We start from the raw sequence: 14,413 nt of genomic DNA on the forward strand, positions 1-14,413 counted from the left end.
TGCATAAAGTGTCTCTCAGAAGTCTCTACAACCACATTTAAATGTTTTGTTGTAAAAACAATTGTAGCTATGATAAATCTTTTACACTAATGTAATGTTCTAATCAGCTGAAAAATTGACGAATTTGTCAGAAATAAAAATGCACGAAGCAAGAAAAGTTTCAAACACCTGGTTTTATATGTCTGCACATTCCTCAACTAATACTATGTTGAACTTTTTTGACTCTTTTTCAGAACTTTGTCTTCTGGAGTCAACACCTGAAGTTCATTATAGTGAATTTGAAAGTTTAGCTGTCGACTTAACTCTTCTCTGGAGTGTAAAGTTCTTTCTTAATCAGTATAAAAGCTTTGCTAACTTCTCTTTTGACATTTCAACGCACCCCCTTTATCATGGTGATTATGCTAGCTTTAGTAGCCTCTAAGCTATCATGGTGGGCTAGCCTGTTAGTACAGTCTTTTTTTTCACACGAGGAGAAAATGTCCTCTTCAGGGTTCTGCTGAGCGTTTCTCCTCTTTGCTTGTCCCCTTATATTCAACTGGAACAACTTTCTAATATCTACATACCGTTATTTGCCTCTCCGCCGTAGCGGAAGTCGGCTAGCTGCTGACTTGTGACATTCACGGTAGCAGCTTTGTGTAGCAGCTATGCTGTGCTAGCTTTGATTTGTTTATTTTGTAAGAGCTGACTATAGTAAGACAAATCTATGTCCTGTCAGTGTACCAAGAGAGTGTGAGTATAAATATTTCAAGGGGGAAGTGAATGTGCTGAATGGGTTCTGGGATCCATTATCGTTCTTTCTGACCACAAGTCTTGTAAAATCATCTGAAAAAACAGCGATTCTGATGAAAACTCAATACTTTGAATCGATGAAGTGGAGCTTTACCCATGGAGCACTTTTCACAGCACCCTATATAGACACGCTCATACGTCTGCTCTCACCTGCAAGTATTGACGCAGCAACGGGAGAAAACAGAATCGGCTGATCAGGGTTATTGATCACTACCTTCAGAGATGTATATTGTGTCCCTGGCTTGATGCATTTCTTCTCGCATTGGTTTTCAAAATGACCCCTGCAGGTTGGGATGACATTGATGTTATTTTTTTATCCTCCCACTCTCTTTCTACGGTAAAAAACTATATGTTTAAGTTCGGTGTATACAACTCTAAAAATGATAGTCTTTTTTTTTTCCCGGACGAATAAGTAAATTAAATAAATTCCAATAGTCTTTTTTTAATATATATATTTACAAATTGGAGCCTTAATGTGTGAAAGTTAGTTTTGATGAGGTTGTAAAGCCCAAGAATCATTTTTGCGCTTTTTCTTAAGCTTGATCCAGATGATAAAGAAACTGAGGCTATTGGTCCTCGAACCAGCCAATCAGATTTGATTTCTGATCTTGGTGCCTTTCCTAGCTGTCACTTGCTTCACTCAGTCAATCAGTCAAATTTTATTTGTATAGCACATTCCAGCAACAGGGCATTTCAAAGTGCTTTACTTCATAAAAACACAAAAACCAAAGTAATGCAACATAGAAACAACAATCGACACATTACATTTAGACAAGTGCCATCGTTAATTTCTTAATTGATTGTGCTTCAAAGCACCTAAACAGGTGGGTTTTTAGTCTAGATTTAAAGGAACTCAGTGTTACCGCAGTTTTGTAGTTTTCTAGAAGTTTGCTCCAGATTTGTGGTGCATAGAAGCTGAATGCTGCTTCTCCTCGTTTGGTCTTAGGCCTCTCTTTGGAAACTTATTTGTTCAACCAAACGTTCTGCACACCTATCACCCTCTCAGGTCGGTTCCTTCTTCATGATCAACCTGTGCCTTGTGGTCATCGCAACCCAGTTTTCAGAGACCAAGCAGCGGGAGCACCAGCTCATGCAGGAGCAGCGAGCTCGGTGCTCGTCCTCTTCGACGTTGGCCAGCGAGCCGGGAGATTGCTACGAAGAGCTCTTCCAGCTGGTCTGCCACTGCCTTCGCAAGGCCAGGAGGCAAACTGTTGCCTTTTTTAATAGTTTGCGAGGTAAACCCCGTGGGTTTCGGGGCGTTGGGCGAGGAAGACGAGTAGGGGATGAGAGGGAGAAGAAGGCCAATGGAAGGCGAGAACTTGAGAGGAGACTTGTGTCCAGGCCTGGTAGGTGGCTGTGAACATGATAAAGACAGCAGTAGTTATAATGCACACGATATATACTGACCTCCAAATGTTTTCTGTTCCCAGGTCATCCGTGCCCTCATCGTCATAAACAAGTCCACGCCTCGTCAGCCGAGCCTGTAGCCCTGACCGCTGCCTCGAAGGTAGACGGTTGTCCTCAGTGTGCTGCAGCACTGGAACTTAAAGACGGAGTGGGAGCTGTCTGTGTCGCTGGCGATGAAACAGAGGAGGAAGCCGTGGACAAAAACGACAATGAGGATAAACAAAAACAAGGAACCAAAGACGAGGACAAAAAAACCCCGAAAAGTGCCGAGAACCGTATAGGATGCAGTCCAAAGAAACAATGCAAAGAACTTTGGCAGGACACGAGGAAGAAGCTGTGGAGCATCGTAGAGAGCAAATACTTTAACCGAGGCATCATGATGGCCATCCTTATCAACACCATCAGCATGGGGATTGAGCACCATGAGCAGGTAATACAAGCATTAATTGATAACACACCTTAGTTAGCATATTTGACCATCTGTTTTTCCTTGGAACTTTATTATAGTTGTTAATACTCCAAGGATTTGACATCTTAAGGTCATGTCCAGGTGTGTCTGTAAAGGTTTTTTGTTACTTAGACTGTGCATCCTTACAGATTCAGCATCTCGGGAGACCAGAAAAAAATCATTTTTGAAACCAAGTTCCAGAGTGGATACAAAATGGCGGTTTAATGTTATCATGTGGCAAGACGGCATCATTTTTTAAATGATGGAGTCGAAGCTCCGTCTCTTCTGCATGTGGCTCACTCTGACATATAACAAATATGGCGCCATTCTGTGTTATTTGTGTCGTTGCCTCGCAGTGTTACAGTGCCGCCCATCGGCCCGGAATAGCTACTACATCATTTTCTGTGATGCTGCACATTTTTTCTTGATCATTTGCAAAATGATCTCGTCTCTCGCACTCGTCTCATTGAATACAGGTCCCCTCCAAAGCTGATAAATGAACTTAGTGCAAGGAATTGTGATGAACTATTTACATTTTTAGCATTTCTTTTTTTGGATTGACTTCCAAATTGAGCTATCCTCAGGGAATGTTGCAAGGTTCCCAAAGCCTAAAATTATCTTCCGTTGGCAGAGTAAAAGCAACAACAGAATTTCAGAAGTTTTATTTGCATACATTGCAATAGCAGAATGTGAAAGTTTGGTTTAATTTAGAGAGAAAAAATCTTGGTCCTACTTTTTGAGCCTTAAAATTATGATCAGAAACTAATTACAATTTTATTCAAATTCATTTTAAAAACAACTTATAATCTGAAGGGATATAAAACAACAAAATACATTGAAATCGAGACATTCACTTGTTCCACATTTGGTTTATTCCAAAATAAATTTATTTAAAAAAAAAATATATATATATATACAGTATATATATATATATATATATATATGTATATATATATATATATATATATATACTGTATATACAGTATATATGTATGGGTGTGTGTGTAATTGTATCTGAAATGTTTTAAGCTTTTTTTCCATATTCATCAAAAAGTAAAAACAAAGCTAAAGTTATATTAGCTGTGTTATACTGTATTATCAGGATAAATCAAAGTGATATGACTGAATATTGTGATGATGAAATCAGGTCATATTAATAATTTTTTCTCACTACTATAATTTATTACTAAAAATATAGTAACAAACTTCACATTGAACCTTATATTGAAGTTAAGTTGAAACAAACTATCTCACTTCTGACTCACTTCCAAGCCAGCTGTGTTATTACAAGAGCACTTCCTGCTGGAAATGTTCAAATAAACTATTTCCTGTTGCAAAGTTTTTGTTTTTGTTTTTACCTGCACACTTTTGCTATTTAGAATAGAAAACAAATGTTTTAAGTGTGGATTTAGAAAACATTTTCCAATGCCAATTAAAATTTCTCCAACTTGGAGTACAGAGAAGAAAACCTTCCAACTCCTACTGTAACACAGGGTTAAGAAGTGAATATGGGAATAAACTGGCGTGTTGTCACTTTGTCAGCCTGGGGTAATGTTTTGAGAAGTTTTGAGAAGGAAGTAAATTTGTAGGGATCCAGGCGAAATGTAGAATGTGACTTACTGATTATTTCCAAAACCTAAAGGACATGATTTTACCAAGCTTAATAAAAAGAAATAATAGAAATGTTTATGTTCGCCAAGCCCCACAGTAATAAAAGCAATGCAGTGGCATGTTTTCTAGCTTTTTCTTCCCCCTCTGGTTTCTATGTTTTGCTGTCGCTCAACTTTTTTGAACTCTTTGTATTTCTATCAATATTTCGCTCTCTCTCTCTCTGTCTCGCTATACCATCGCCCACTCATGCCTGCCACCGCCGCAGTGGTAGGTCGTCTCTCATCCTAGCTGCTGCTAAAAATAGCGAGACAGAAGGGAAGTGACAGAGAGACTTTGCTGTGTTAATGGGGAGGAAATACAAAGCTGGGTTTGCCTGTCTAGCTGCCTGGGAAGGAAACTGGAGTGTTCCTTCGCGACATGGTTAAACACCGGAATCACAGACGCTGTCTGTTGTGACTGTGATCTCGTTCTCACCTGTTCTGTTCTGGGGGGGAAAAACACACGTGGTTCTTCAAAGTCCTGTGGCTAAGGCCACAGCCGCTTGGGGAAGAAAGGTTGCATAATTTACAGCACGTATACCATTAGACGAGGTATTTCTGGTTGCACTTTATTATTTATGAGACACCGAGGTGGAAGTGCTTAGAGCGGTTGCCCAACAGCAACAAGTTGCTGAGTTTAAATCCAGGTTTTAAAAGCTTCTGATTCAGAGCTTGTTTTTTTGTATGTTCTTGGGTTTCTCCAAGTATGCTGGTTTGTCCCTCAGTTCGAATACATTCAAGGTGCAATAACTTGAGATAATAGGTTGTTATCGGGTGTAAGGGAATGATTGTACGCTGTTTATCACTTTCGGAGGGTTTTGTATTTCCCCTTTTTTTTTTTCCCCCCCGTCAGTTTTTGCGGAGCTCGATTGGCGAAGGAATAGTCTGGCAGCTTTTCCGTTTTTTTTTGTTTTTAAGCATGTGCACAGTTCGGTATAACCACTGAGAAACAATCACTGCTAAATCTTGCTAAAACTTGTGAAAAAAAAAAAAAAAAGCTGAGGAATTACACTTATGAGCCCAGGCTTTGCAGTTAGAGTTGCTTTAGGAATTATCTTTTTCCTTACGTTCTTCTTCTGCTGCCAACTGTTGAATCCAAGCAGATTTCATCTCAACTGCTATGCAAAGACACTAAGATGGTTGATGACGAATGGAATGCCAAAGCAGAAAAGGTAGTGCAGGAAGGTATTACAAAAAAAAAGAGTGAAAAACCTGAAGGAAAACGCTGCCAAATCTGCAAGAATTACATTAATCTACTGTAGATCTGATATCTGCAACAACAGACGTTCCACAGTGAGCTGAAGTCGAGTAAGAAGAGAGACAGAGTGAAAGCAGACGGCGTGAAGACGGTAGAGGTAGAAGTAACAGAAGCAAAGACAGTGATTTTTAAGACTTTATAGTTGGTGTTGAGGTATTAATCTTCCAATCTTTCGATAACACATAATTATCAAGTCATACTATCAAATTTAAACAAAATGCAAAAAATGTTTAACTCAAAAACACAACGGGCCGCTGGATGAACGACTGCCCTAGCGCCCAACCACCAGGCATAGCAAGTTTTCTGGGGGAACTGTGACTGTGACTACATGTTGTAGTAACATGCATTGTAGTAACAGGATTAATAAAGCTTAAATAAACATAAACATGACTACAGTTAAATCTGTTCAGCCAACCTTAAACATATTTTGGGAATTGCATCAAGAAATATAACAAACTCACTAAATACCATTTGTGGAATCCAAGCTTTGTTTTCACACCTGATGGTCCGGTAGACTTGGTTCGATTGGGATCGAAAATCACAACATTTGTTAAATTGTTTTGTCAAACAAACCAAATCTTTTGAAAAACCTGTACCCCCCCTCGCCTGTGGCGGCGCTGTACCAAGTACCAGATTTCAAGGGTTCTAGAATTTCCCTTTTGTCTTTCGTATAAGACCAGGAGCCATTTCTCTTGCTAGCGCTAAACACACCCAGAATGCTTTGCACTGCAGTCCACTTCCTGCTGTCGGAGCGGTCTCCAAACCAAACTGAATTAAATTCAATTACACGTCCTCAGTTTGAGGTTTTGCTGCAGTGTTGGCGACTCAAAATAATCGACTGTCCACTGTCGCTACGCGCTCATCCAGGAGGAGTGGTTGCTGAGTGTGAGTGACTTTAAGCAATCTGCTCTGTTTCCTTGGATGGAAAACTTTTTATTGTTTTTGCCAATTTAAGTGAGAAACTGAACGTGACCTGGCTGTATAAACGGACTGAATGTCCTTTTCTTTTTTTCTTTTTTTGTTGCCCCGAGATGACATAAGTTGTGAATCGGCACTATATAAATACATCAAATAAACATAAACGGTGGCGCAGTTGGTAGCACTGTCGCCTTGCAGCAAGAGGGTCCTGGGTCCTGCTGCTCTTTTGTTTTTCTTCTTTTTTTTTTTTGTCAGCCCACAGTAGTGGCACCTGGAGCTGCTATAAAAACAGAATAAAGAATAAAATACTGTACAGTAAGGGCAAAATATGGTGAGTTTGACACAATAAAGAGCTTAAAAGTTTATGCCAGCTGTAACCAAACTGCTGATGATATAAAAGAATGAATTATGAAAAATAGTCTCACATATTTAGTCTAACATTCCTACAGCTGCAAGAGCTTCATTTAACATATTTGATTACAGTTTCATTTGTTGCAACTTGCTTCAAGACACTTCCCTGCTACTTTCTCTAATTCTCTTGTCTTTCTTTAGTTTTAATCCTCCTCTCTCTGTTTTTATTTATTCATTTTTTTTCTTTTCGAATTTCTGATCTTGCGTCCTCTGGCGGTCAGCCGGAGCAGCTCACCAACGTGCTGGAGATCTGCAACATCGTTTTCACCAGCATGTTCTCCATGGAGATGATCCTGAAGCTCACTGCTTTCGGCTCCTTCAACTACTTGAGGAACCCCTACAACGTGTTTGATGGCATCATCGTCATCATAAGGTACAAGCAGAATAACCTTAGACCTCACACTTACGACAGGCCGAGGTTCTTAAAGGGCAGACGTGTCATAACTTGGTGCATTATGCTCACAATGTGTGAGTTTAATTCAAATTTAATGCGTTACAAGCAGGAACAAGTGCAGTTAAATCATGTGTCTTACTGTCATTCTGTGTTTCCAACTTTCTGTCTTTGACTCTTTTTCTGTCTTCATTTTTTCTTTTCTCTCTTCTGTCTTTCATTTTTTCATTCCTTCTTTTTTCTTTATCTTTCAGTCTTTCTTTCTGTCATTATGTCAGTCTGTCCTTTCCTTCTGTCTTTGTCTTTTGTTTCATCTTTCTGTCTTCGTTAATTTTTCTTTCTTCCCTCTTTCTTTCTTTTTTCTCTTTCTCTCTGTCCTTGTCTTTTTTTCTTTCTGTCTTTGTCTTTTTTTTCTTTCTGTCTTCCTCTCTGTCTGTCTTTGTTTCTGTCTTTCTGCCTCTGTGTTCTGGTTACTCAGTAGAGGTGGTTTCTATTAAATCACCCCAGTTTTGTCAAAGTGTCAAACACGCGCTGCCCGGTACAAATGCACCACCTGTACGGATCGCGATGCCAGCGTGTCAGGCAGCAACAGGAACATGTTTTGTCTTTTGTTGTGTGTGCCTGGAGCTTTCTGTGAATGGCTGCGGCTTTGATCTGCTTGTGCGTTTTTGTTTCCCCCCCCCCCCCCCCCCCCCCCCCTAGTTCATATGGTTAGAAGTCTTTGTCTGTGATCCCCATTAGACACCTCAGATGAAATACACATCAAAGCATGTAAAACTGAAAAAAGATCAAATGTGCAACCCATCACAGAAAGATGCAGGTTGATTGAACGTTTCTGCGTCTGTCTTCTAATCCCATGCTTCTCGGCCCGTTTTTTTTTTTTTCTTCCCTGTCTTCATCTTCCTGAATGTCCTCGGCCATTGAGGAAAAAGCCACTCTATGGAAGTGCCTCCGTTCAGTACTCAACGGTTCAGGGGAAAAGAGTATTTTGATGTGCTTACTGGACCCTTTGATGGCTGGTTGGTTCAGTCCGAGAGAAAAACTCTCAGTCAACGCAAAGAATATCCAAAGATGCAAAAACACCATAAGTCCAAGTTACGTAACACATCCAGTGTTTGAAACATATAAAAACATAACGAATACTGGAGGAAAATAAATCAAATGCACTTTGGAGAAGATATGAGTTTTTTTCTAATTAACCCCTTAGATGCCATGGTGCCACCAGTGTCCTCATGGACACATTGTCCTACATGTAAGCATTTTGAGGGTGACTGTTAAGAGGATTTAAAACAAACTCTCTGATTTAAATTGAAACGTGAGCCTGCGTTTTGTTTCTCTGACGCCGCAGCGTTTGTGAGATTGTCGGCCAGTCGGACGGCGGCCTGTCGGTGCTCAGGACGTTCCGGCTGCTGCGCGTGCTGAAGCTGGTCAGGTTTATGCCGGCACTCAGGAGACAGCTGGTTGTCCTCATGAAGACCATGGACAACGTGGCCACCTTCTGCATGCTGCTCATGCTCTTTATCTTCATCTTTAGGTAAGGCGATGCTCTGCAACACAGAGCTGATTCTTTTTTTTTTTTTTTGAGGTTTTAGCGTCACAAACTTGAAACACATCCTCATAAAAATATCTTCTGTTTCAGAAGACTTTGAATTACATGTGCAATACTTGTCGTTGTGTTACAAAGCGCTAATATGCCCACCTATGCATGCACTGTCAGTTATATTGTAACTGTTTTTTGCTCATATTTCTTGTTGTAGTTGTATTGACTTGATTAATAATTACATCACAGGCATCAGAATATGGAGGACCAAAGCTGACATAATTAATAAGAAAAGCAGAATTATATACAGTATAAATTTTTTTTTGTTTTTTCCTTTTCCTTAAACATGTGTTTTAGTCAAGAAATGTATGTTCTTGGTTATAAATATTTCAAGGTAATAGAATCTACATCTTTATATCCGTATATCTTTCCTGGTTCTTGTCTGCTCTGTTAGGGATTTAAAGTACATTTTATGTCTTTTTATGAGTTCTTTTGATCTTGAAATTTCCATTGAAGTTTATGGAATCCCAAAACTGTTCAGCAGCAATTAACCTAAGGTTCAAAATACCAAATAAATACAATTGAAGGTCTTTGTAGAACTCCATACACAGAGCCTTACTGATTTAGAGGGATGTTGTAAAACTCCATTCATATATATATATATGAATTTGTTGGAATTCATAAGATAATGTTTAAGTACTGCGGGGTAAAAGGTAATAATCATCGTTCAACTCAAGTCAGTTTTCTTTTAAATCAGAACAGATGAACTTTGTTATCCTCCAATTTGCTTTAAATGATCGGTGAAAAAATAAAATAAAGCTAACCCATATATCTATATTTAGGAGTCCACAAAGTGTAACGTATTGTATATTAATTAAAAATATTTCTGTGATGGTGGTGCTGTCTGGTCATGATTACCATGTGAATGCTTGCATTTTCAAATATTTGTGATACAATAAAAAGAAGTGTTTAAAAAGTTTTGCACATTAAGCGATCCACGTGACTCTTTTTAACCACTCAGTGAGTTTGCTTGAAAAAAAAAATTGCTTTTTAGGAATTAATGCTATCCATGTTTTTGGATTCAACCTTCTAATCAATGTTAACAAAGACAAAAACAACAATTTGTATAAAAAAAAGAGAAAATGACATGCTCTGCATACTGTAAATATAGAAGATTGCGATTATATTCTTTAGCCGATGTGTTTTCATTGCCTGTGTGGCTTTTTTTGTGTTGCAGTATCCTCGGGATGCACATCTTCGGCTGTAAATTCAGTCTGAAGACAGAAACTGGGGATACAGTCCCAGACAGGAAGAACTTTGACTCCCTGCTCTGGGCTATCGTCACCGTTTTCCAGGTAGCCGACGTGCCAAAGTTTCAGATCTAAAGTATTAGAAAAATGGAGCCAATGTGTGTTTTTGATAACAATCTACACATTTTTATGGAAGTATGTTTAGCTTTAATTATTGGTAGAATAGAATAGACTTATCTTTTATCTTCCCACAGTGGGGAAATTCAGGTGTAGCAGCAGGATCAAGGTAGGTTCACACAAAGATCAAGAAGTCTTGAAACTGTGTAAAAAAAAAAAAAAAAAATTAGAATAATTTTCTGTACTTTATGGACAAGATTATAACATAGAAATACTCTGCAGTTATCAAAAATAGGGATCCAAGAAATGTGCAGGTGAGTAGAAGGACTTTTTTTTTTATGTGTACCTAATGTGCACTTGTATTTGTGCAATAAAAAAGACAAAACAGAATGTTTGCAGCACATGAGAATTAAAAACAATGCAGAACAAACATGTGCAATACCAGCAGAAATGTTATTTAAAAATGAGTAAAACTGTGAAAATAACCAAAATAACAGAAGGGATGAAAACACTTGAGTTTGTTGGGAGTGTGACAGCTGCTGGGAGGAAGGATCTGCTGTGACGCTGCTTTGTGCACCAAAGATGCAGCAGCCTGTCATTGAAGGAGATCTAGAGTTCAACAGTTTCATGCCTGGGTTGGGCGCCGCCGGTGGGTGTTATTGTGCTGATTAATATCCATCTTAGTGATGGTAAACAACAACCAACTTGTGCTAAAGTGTGTGTGCAAAGCTTCCGTTAAGATTCTTTTTGGTTTCCTTTGCTTTTCTCCAAGATTCTGACCCAGGAGGATTGGAACGCCGTGTTGTACAACGGCATGGCAGCCACCTCACCGCTCGCCGCTCTTTACTTCGTGGCGCTCATGACCTTTGGAAACTACGTCCTCTTCAATCTGCTGGTGGCCATTTTGGTCGAAGGGTTTCAGGCGGAGGTAAGTCATGATCATAAGCTTGTTTTAAAGGGAAAAAAACCACAAAATATTATTTTGGGGCTTTTATTTATTTGAACTGTATTTTGTATTCTCAGGGTCACTGACCGGTGCACCGCACAAATTAGGGGGAAATATTAATGCCTCCAAATTCACCAAATAAGCAGCTAGATGTGTAAAACGTGGACACAATAACAGCAGGACAATGAATATAAACATAGACTGAAAGTGGGAACAAATAATGTTGCCTAACAAAAAGCGAGCCAGTTGTCCCCAACTTTAAATGTGGTCAAAATAAACATTGAACCAAAATTCAACCAGAAATATGTCAGAAGTTTCTTTATAACAGTAAAAGAAAAAAAAATGCGTGGTTTTCTCTGAAACTTGCCAAATATTATTGTGTAGATTAGGGAGAAAGTCCAGGGCAAGTTAAACATTTTACCACATAAGAAAAAAAGTATTCAAATATTGTATTTTATTCCACCCAAAGCAGAAGAGTCCAAATAAATAATTGAAAAAATTAAGACATTCCTCACATTTCCAAAGTTGTGTCTAGAAATGTAGACACTAGAATGATTTGTAGGCTAAGCTTATAATATTATTCGTTTAATATTTTCAAGACAAAAAATAACCATAAGAAATGAAAAATGATGAAAAAAAAGAAACCAGACACAACCGTACTAACAACTAGTAACATGCATAAAAAACTTCTGGAGTTGTTTATTTTTGCTTGTCTCAACTGTTTTGTTATAATCTCTGTTTTGCGATCGCGTAACACACTGCAAGTCTTTTTGCCCATCTTGCAATACATGTACAAAACAGCATGAATGAATAAATAAGTGGATAAAGATATAATTCTTTATAAAATGTGACATCCCAAAGCAATTTACTGCGGAGCAAAAACTACAAACTTGTATTGTTTGTAGTTTTTTTTCAGCCCCTCCATCCTTTCATCCTCAGGGCTGACGTCCATCTGTCTGCGCGGGTCGATGGCGTTTACACTGTGACCTTTGGCATTTAGAGCTAAATTAAGCTCAGCATTTGTGATGTACATGACGCCACATTTGACGAGGCAGATCCAATTCAAATGCAATCGATGCAGCTGTCCAAACTGGCTGCGTACGTCTTACATCAACTACTAACGCGTTTACATTATCACGGCTGCATCTAAAATACAGCTCAGCACTTTTTTAATCTGCAGGTTTTTTCTGCTTTGGTGCAAAAATGAAAACTATGTGGACAATGTGTTATTTTTCTGGGTGCCACTAAGATGTGTAGTATATCCAGCTTTCAATTACAAAAGTATAAACACATAACACACAGCAGCCTCTGGCATAATTAATGTATAAATAAAATTAAAAAGGGAAATCAACACACTAAATAACATGATTTTGATATGACCTGTATTTTGCAAATTCAGGTGCATCTTAATTCATCAGAACATGAAAACTTGAACAATTCATGTCAGTAATACATTTAAACATTTAAGTCATGTCATATGTAGACTAATTACACACAGTGTAGTTTCTATTAATTTTGATGATCAAAGCATGTGTCTTATGAAAACCAAAAATATCATTCTTCAGAACATTCATTTAACCAATTACAGAAAAAACCAAACATCTTTGCATACATGTTCAATTTAGTGTCATTGTAACAAATTGTCCCAGAAGTTATAGTGATTAACAATATATTGTTGTTTTGAGACAATTTTCAAGTAATTTAACAGTGATGGCATAATAACCCCATGTCTATTATTTCGGTAGGTTTTAGTTAGTTTTGTAAACGCACAATTTACTTCCACTTAGTTATAATTTCTTTCTGTTAATTATTCCAGTAAACAAAAATGTTTTCTCCCCGTCAGTTTTTATGTCATTAGTTTTAGTTAACTTGGTTAGTAGATGTTCAGACATTATTTTGGCGCTTTAGCATTTCTGAACCATCCCTCTCACTTGGTAAACGATGCTCCCATTAACTGTCAAGCTAATGTCAAAAATGATTTCATTCAGAAAGATTAGTTTAATAACTGTCAGCTTTTTAAACGTTGATCAGTGAATTACCGGATCCACTGTATAAGGCTGGGAACGTGCTGACACACGTCAACAGCAGCTGTCAGTCTTCCAGGATGTTCCTCTCCTTTTTTCCCCACCCACCGCTCCCCCTCAGACTCTCTCACCTTCATCGCCTTCATCCGCTTCACACACATATACGCACCCCAGGGATTATTGAGCCAATTTACTGTCGTAACAGCTGTAGGAAAATCCCTGTAGGTCTTAAACAAACCTGTGAGGGTCTCTTGAATGGTGTGTAACGGTTTTAAGCATTTACTGATTTGATCTCCAGAAAGAACTTCATATTGAGCCTCTTAGATTTATCACCCTTGCCCCGCAGGGATTTTTCTGCTTTTATGGTAAATCTGCAATGATTTCAAAAGAGATGACATTTGGAAACATAAAAAATGTGTATGTTTTTTTTTGTGTGCTTTTAAAACACTAAAATGTGAAACAAGAACTTTTCAAAAGGACATTTTTAAAAAGAAAAGATGCGGTATGTCGTTGAAGAGCGCCCTGTGAGCCTAATGCTTCACGCTCCTGGTTTGTTTCTCCGCCTGCAGGGTGATGCGAATCGCTCCTGTTCCGACGACGACCGCTCGTCCTCCAACTATGATGAGAGTGAGAAACGAGACTCCATTAAGCTGTCTGGTGAGTTCATTCGCCTCGCAACTCAAGCGCCGGTTCGTTTCTACTGCAGATATTTTGTTCCTTTGGATCAGTAATCTCAGCTTCAAGCCAAAAAAATAAAATATCTACGACAAAATCAAATAGAGTGGATGGATTTTGATATATTTCAAGATGTTTCACAATTTTTTTTTCAACTCCTATACTGATATCTGAGGTTTAGTATCGGCTTATACTGATCCGATACAGAAAAACAGAGCTGAACTTGACTTAAAATGTTTGGTTTTTCTTTTAAACACAGACACAAATGTACCGAATAACACATTTATTTCTTAACTCTGCACCAGTACACTTGAATACACTAATAGCTTCACAATCTTGGTCAAAAGTAACGGCAACAAACCTTTGCAATTGCAATCCTAAATTCTAAATATAATTTAAAATAAATAATACATCATGATATTATTCAGAGCACATAGCATAGAATTAGACTGAATAGATCTGCCATATTTTTATCAGGCACATTGTCATGATACCCGATCTAGTACTTTTTTTCTTTATATTGGGACCGATACCGATATTATTATCGGATTGGTGCATCTCTACTCAACACAGGATAATGTGATGGAGAT

General features: G+C 38.3%; 1 protein-coding gene across 2 annotated transcripts in view; it reads left to right on the top strand.

Annotated features, from left to right (window-relative positions):
- LOC116720298 (voltage-dependent T-type calcium channel subunit alpha-1I-like) overlaps positions 1-14,413 on the top strand; it is a 209,908-nt gene that overhangs the window by 125,540 nt on the left and 69,955 nt on the right. For both annotated transcript variants that reach the window (XM_032563460.1, XM_032563461.1), the window contains 7 exons: positions 1,796-2,135; positions 2,220-2,626; positions 7,102-7,253; positions 8,620-8,805; positions 10,049-10,166; positions 10,951-11,106; positions 13,718-13,805. In XM_032563460.1, coding sequence (XP_032419351.1) covers positions 1,796-2,135; positions 2,220-2,626; positions 7,102-7,253; positions 8,620-8,805; positions 10,049-10,166; positions 10,951-11,106; positions 13,718-13,805 — 1,447 coding nt within the window. The remainder of the gene's footprint in view (positions 1-1,795; positions 2,136-2,219; positions 2,627-7,101; positions 7,254-8,619; positions 8,806-10,048; positions 10,167-10,950; positions 11,107-13,717; positions 13,806-14,413) is intronic.

Source organism: Xiphophorus hellerii, chromosome 5 (genome assembly GCF_003331165.1).
Source record: "Xiphophorus hellerii strain 12219 chromosome 5, Xiphophorus_hellerii-4.1, whole genome shotgun sequence".
NCBI lineage: Eukaryota > Metazoa > Chordata > Actinopteri > Cyprinodontiformes > Poeciliidae > Xiphophorus > Xiphophorus hellerii.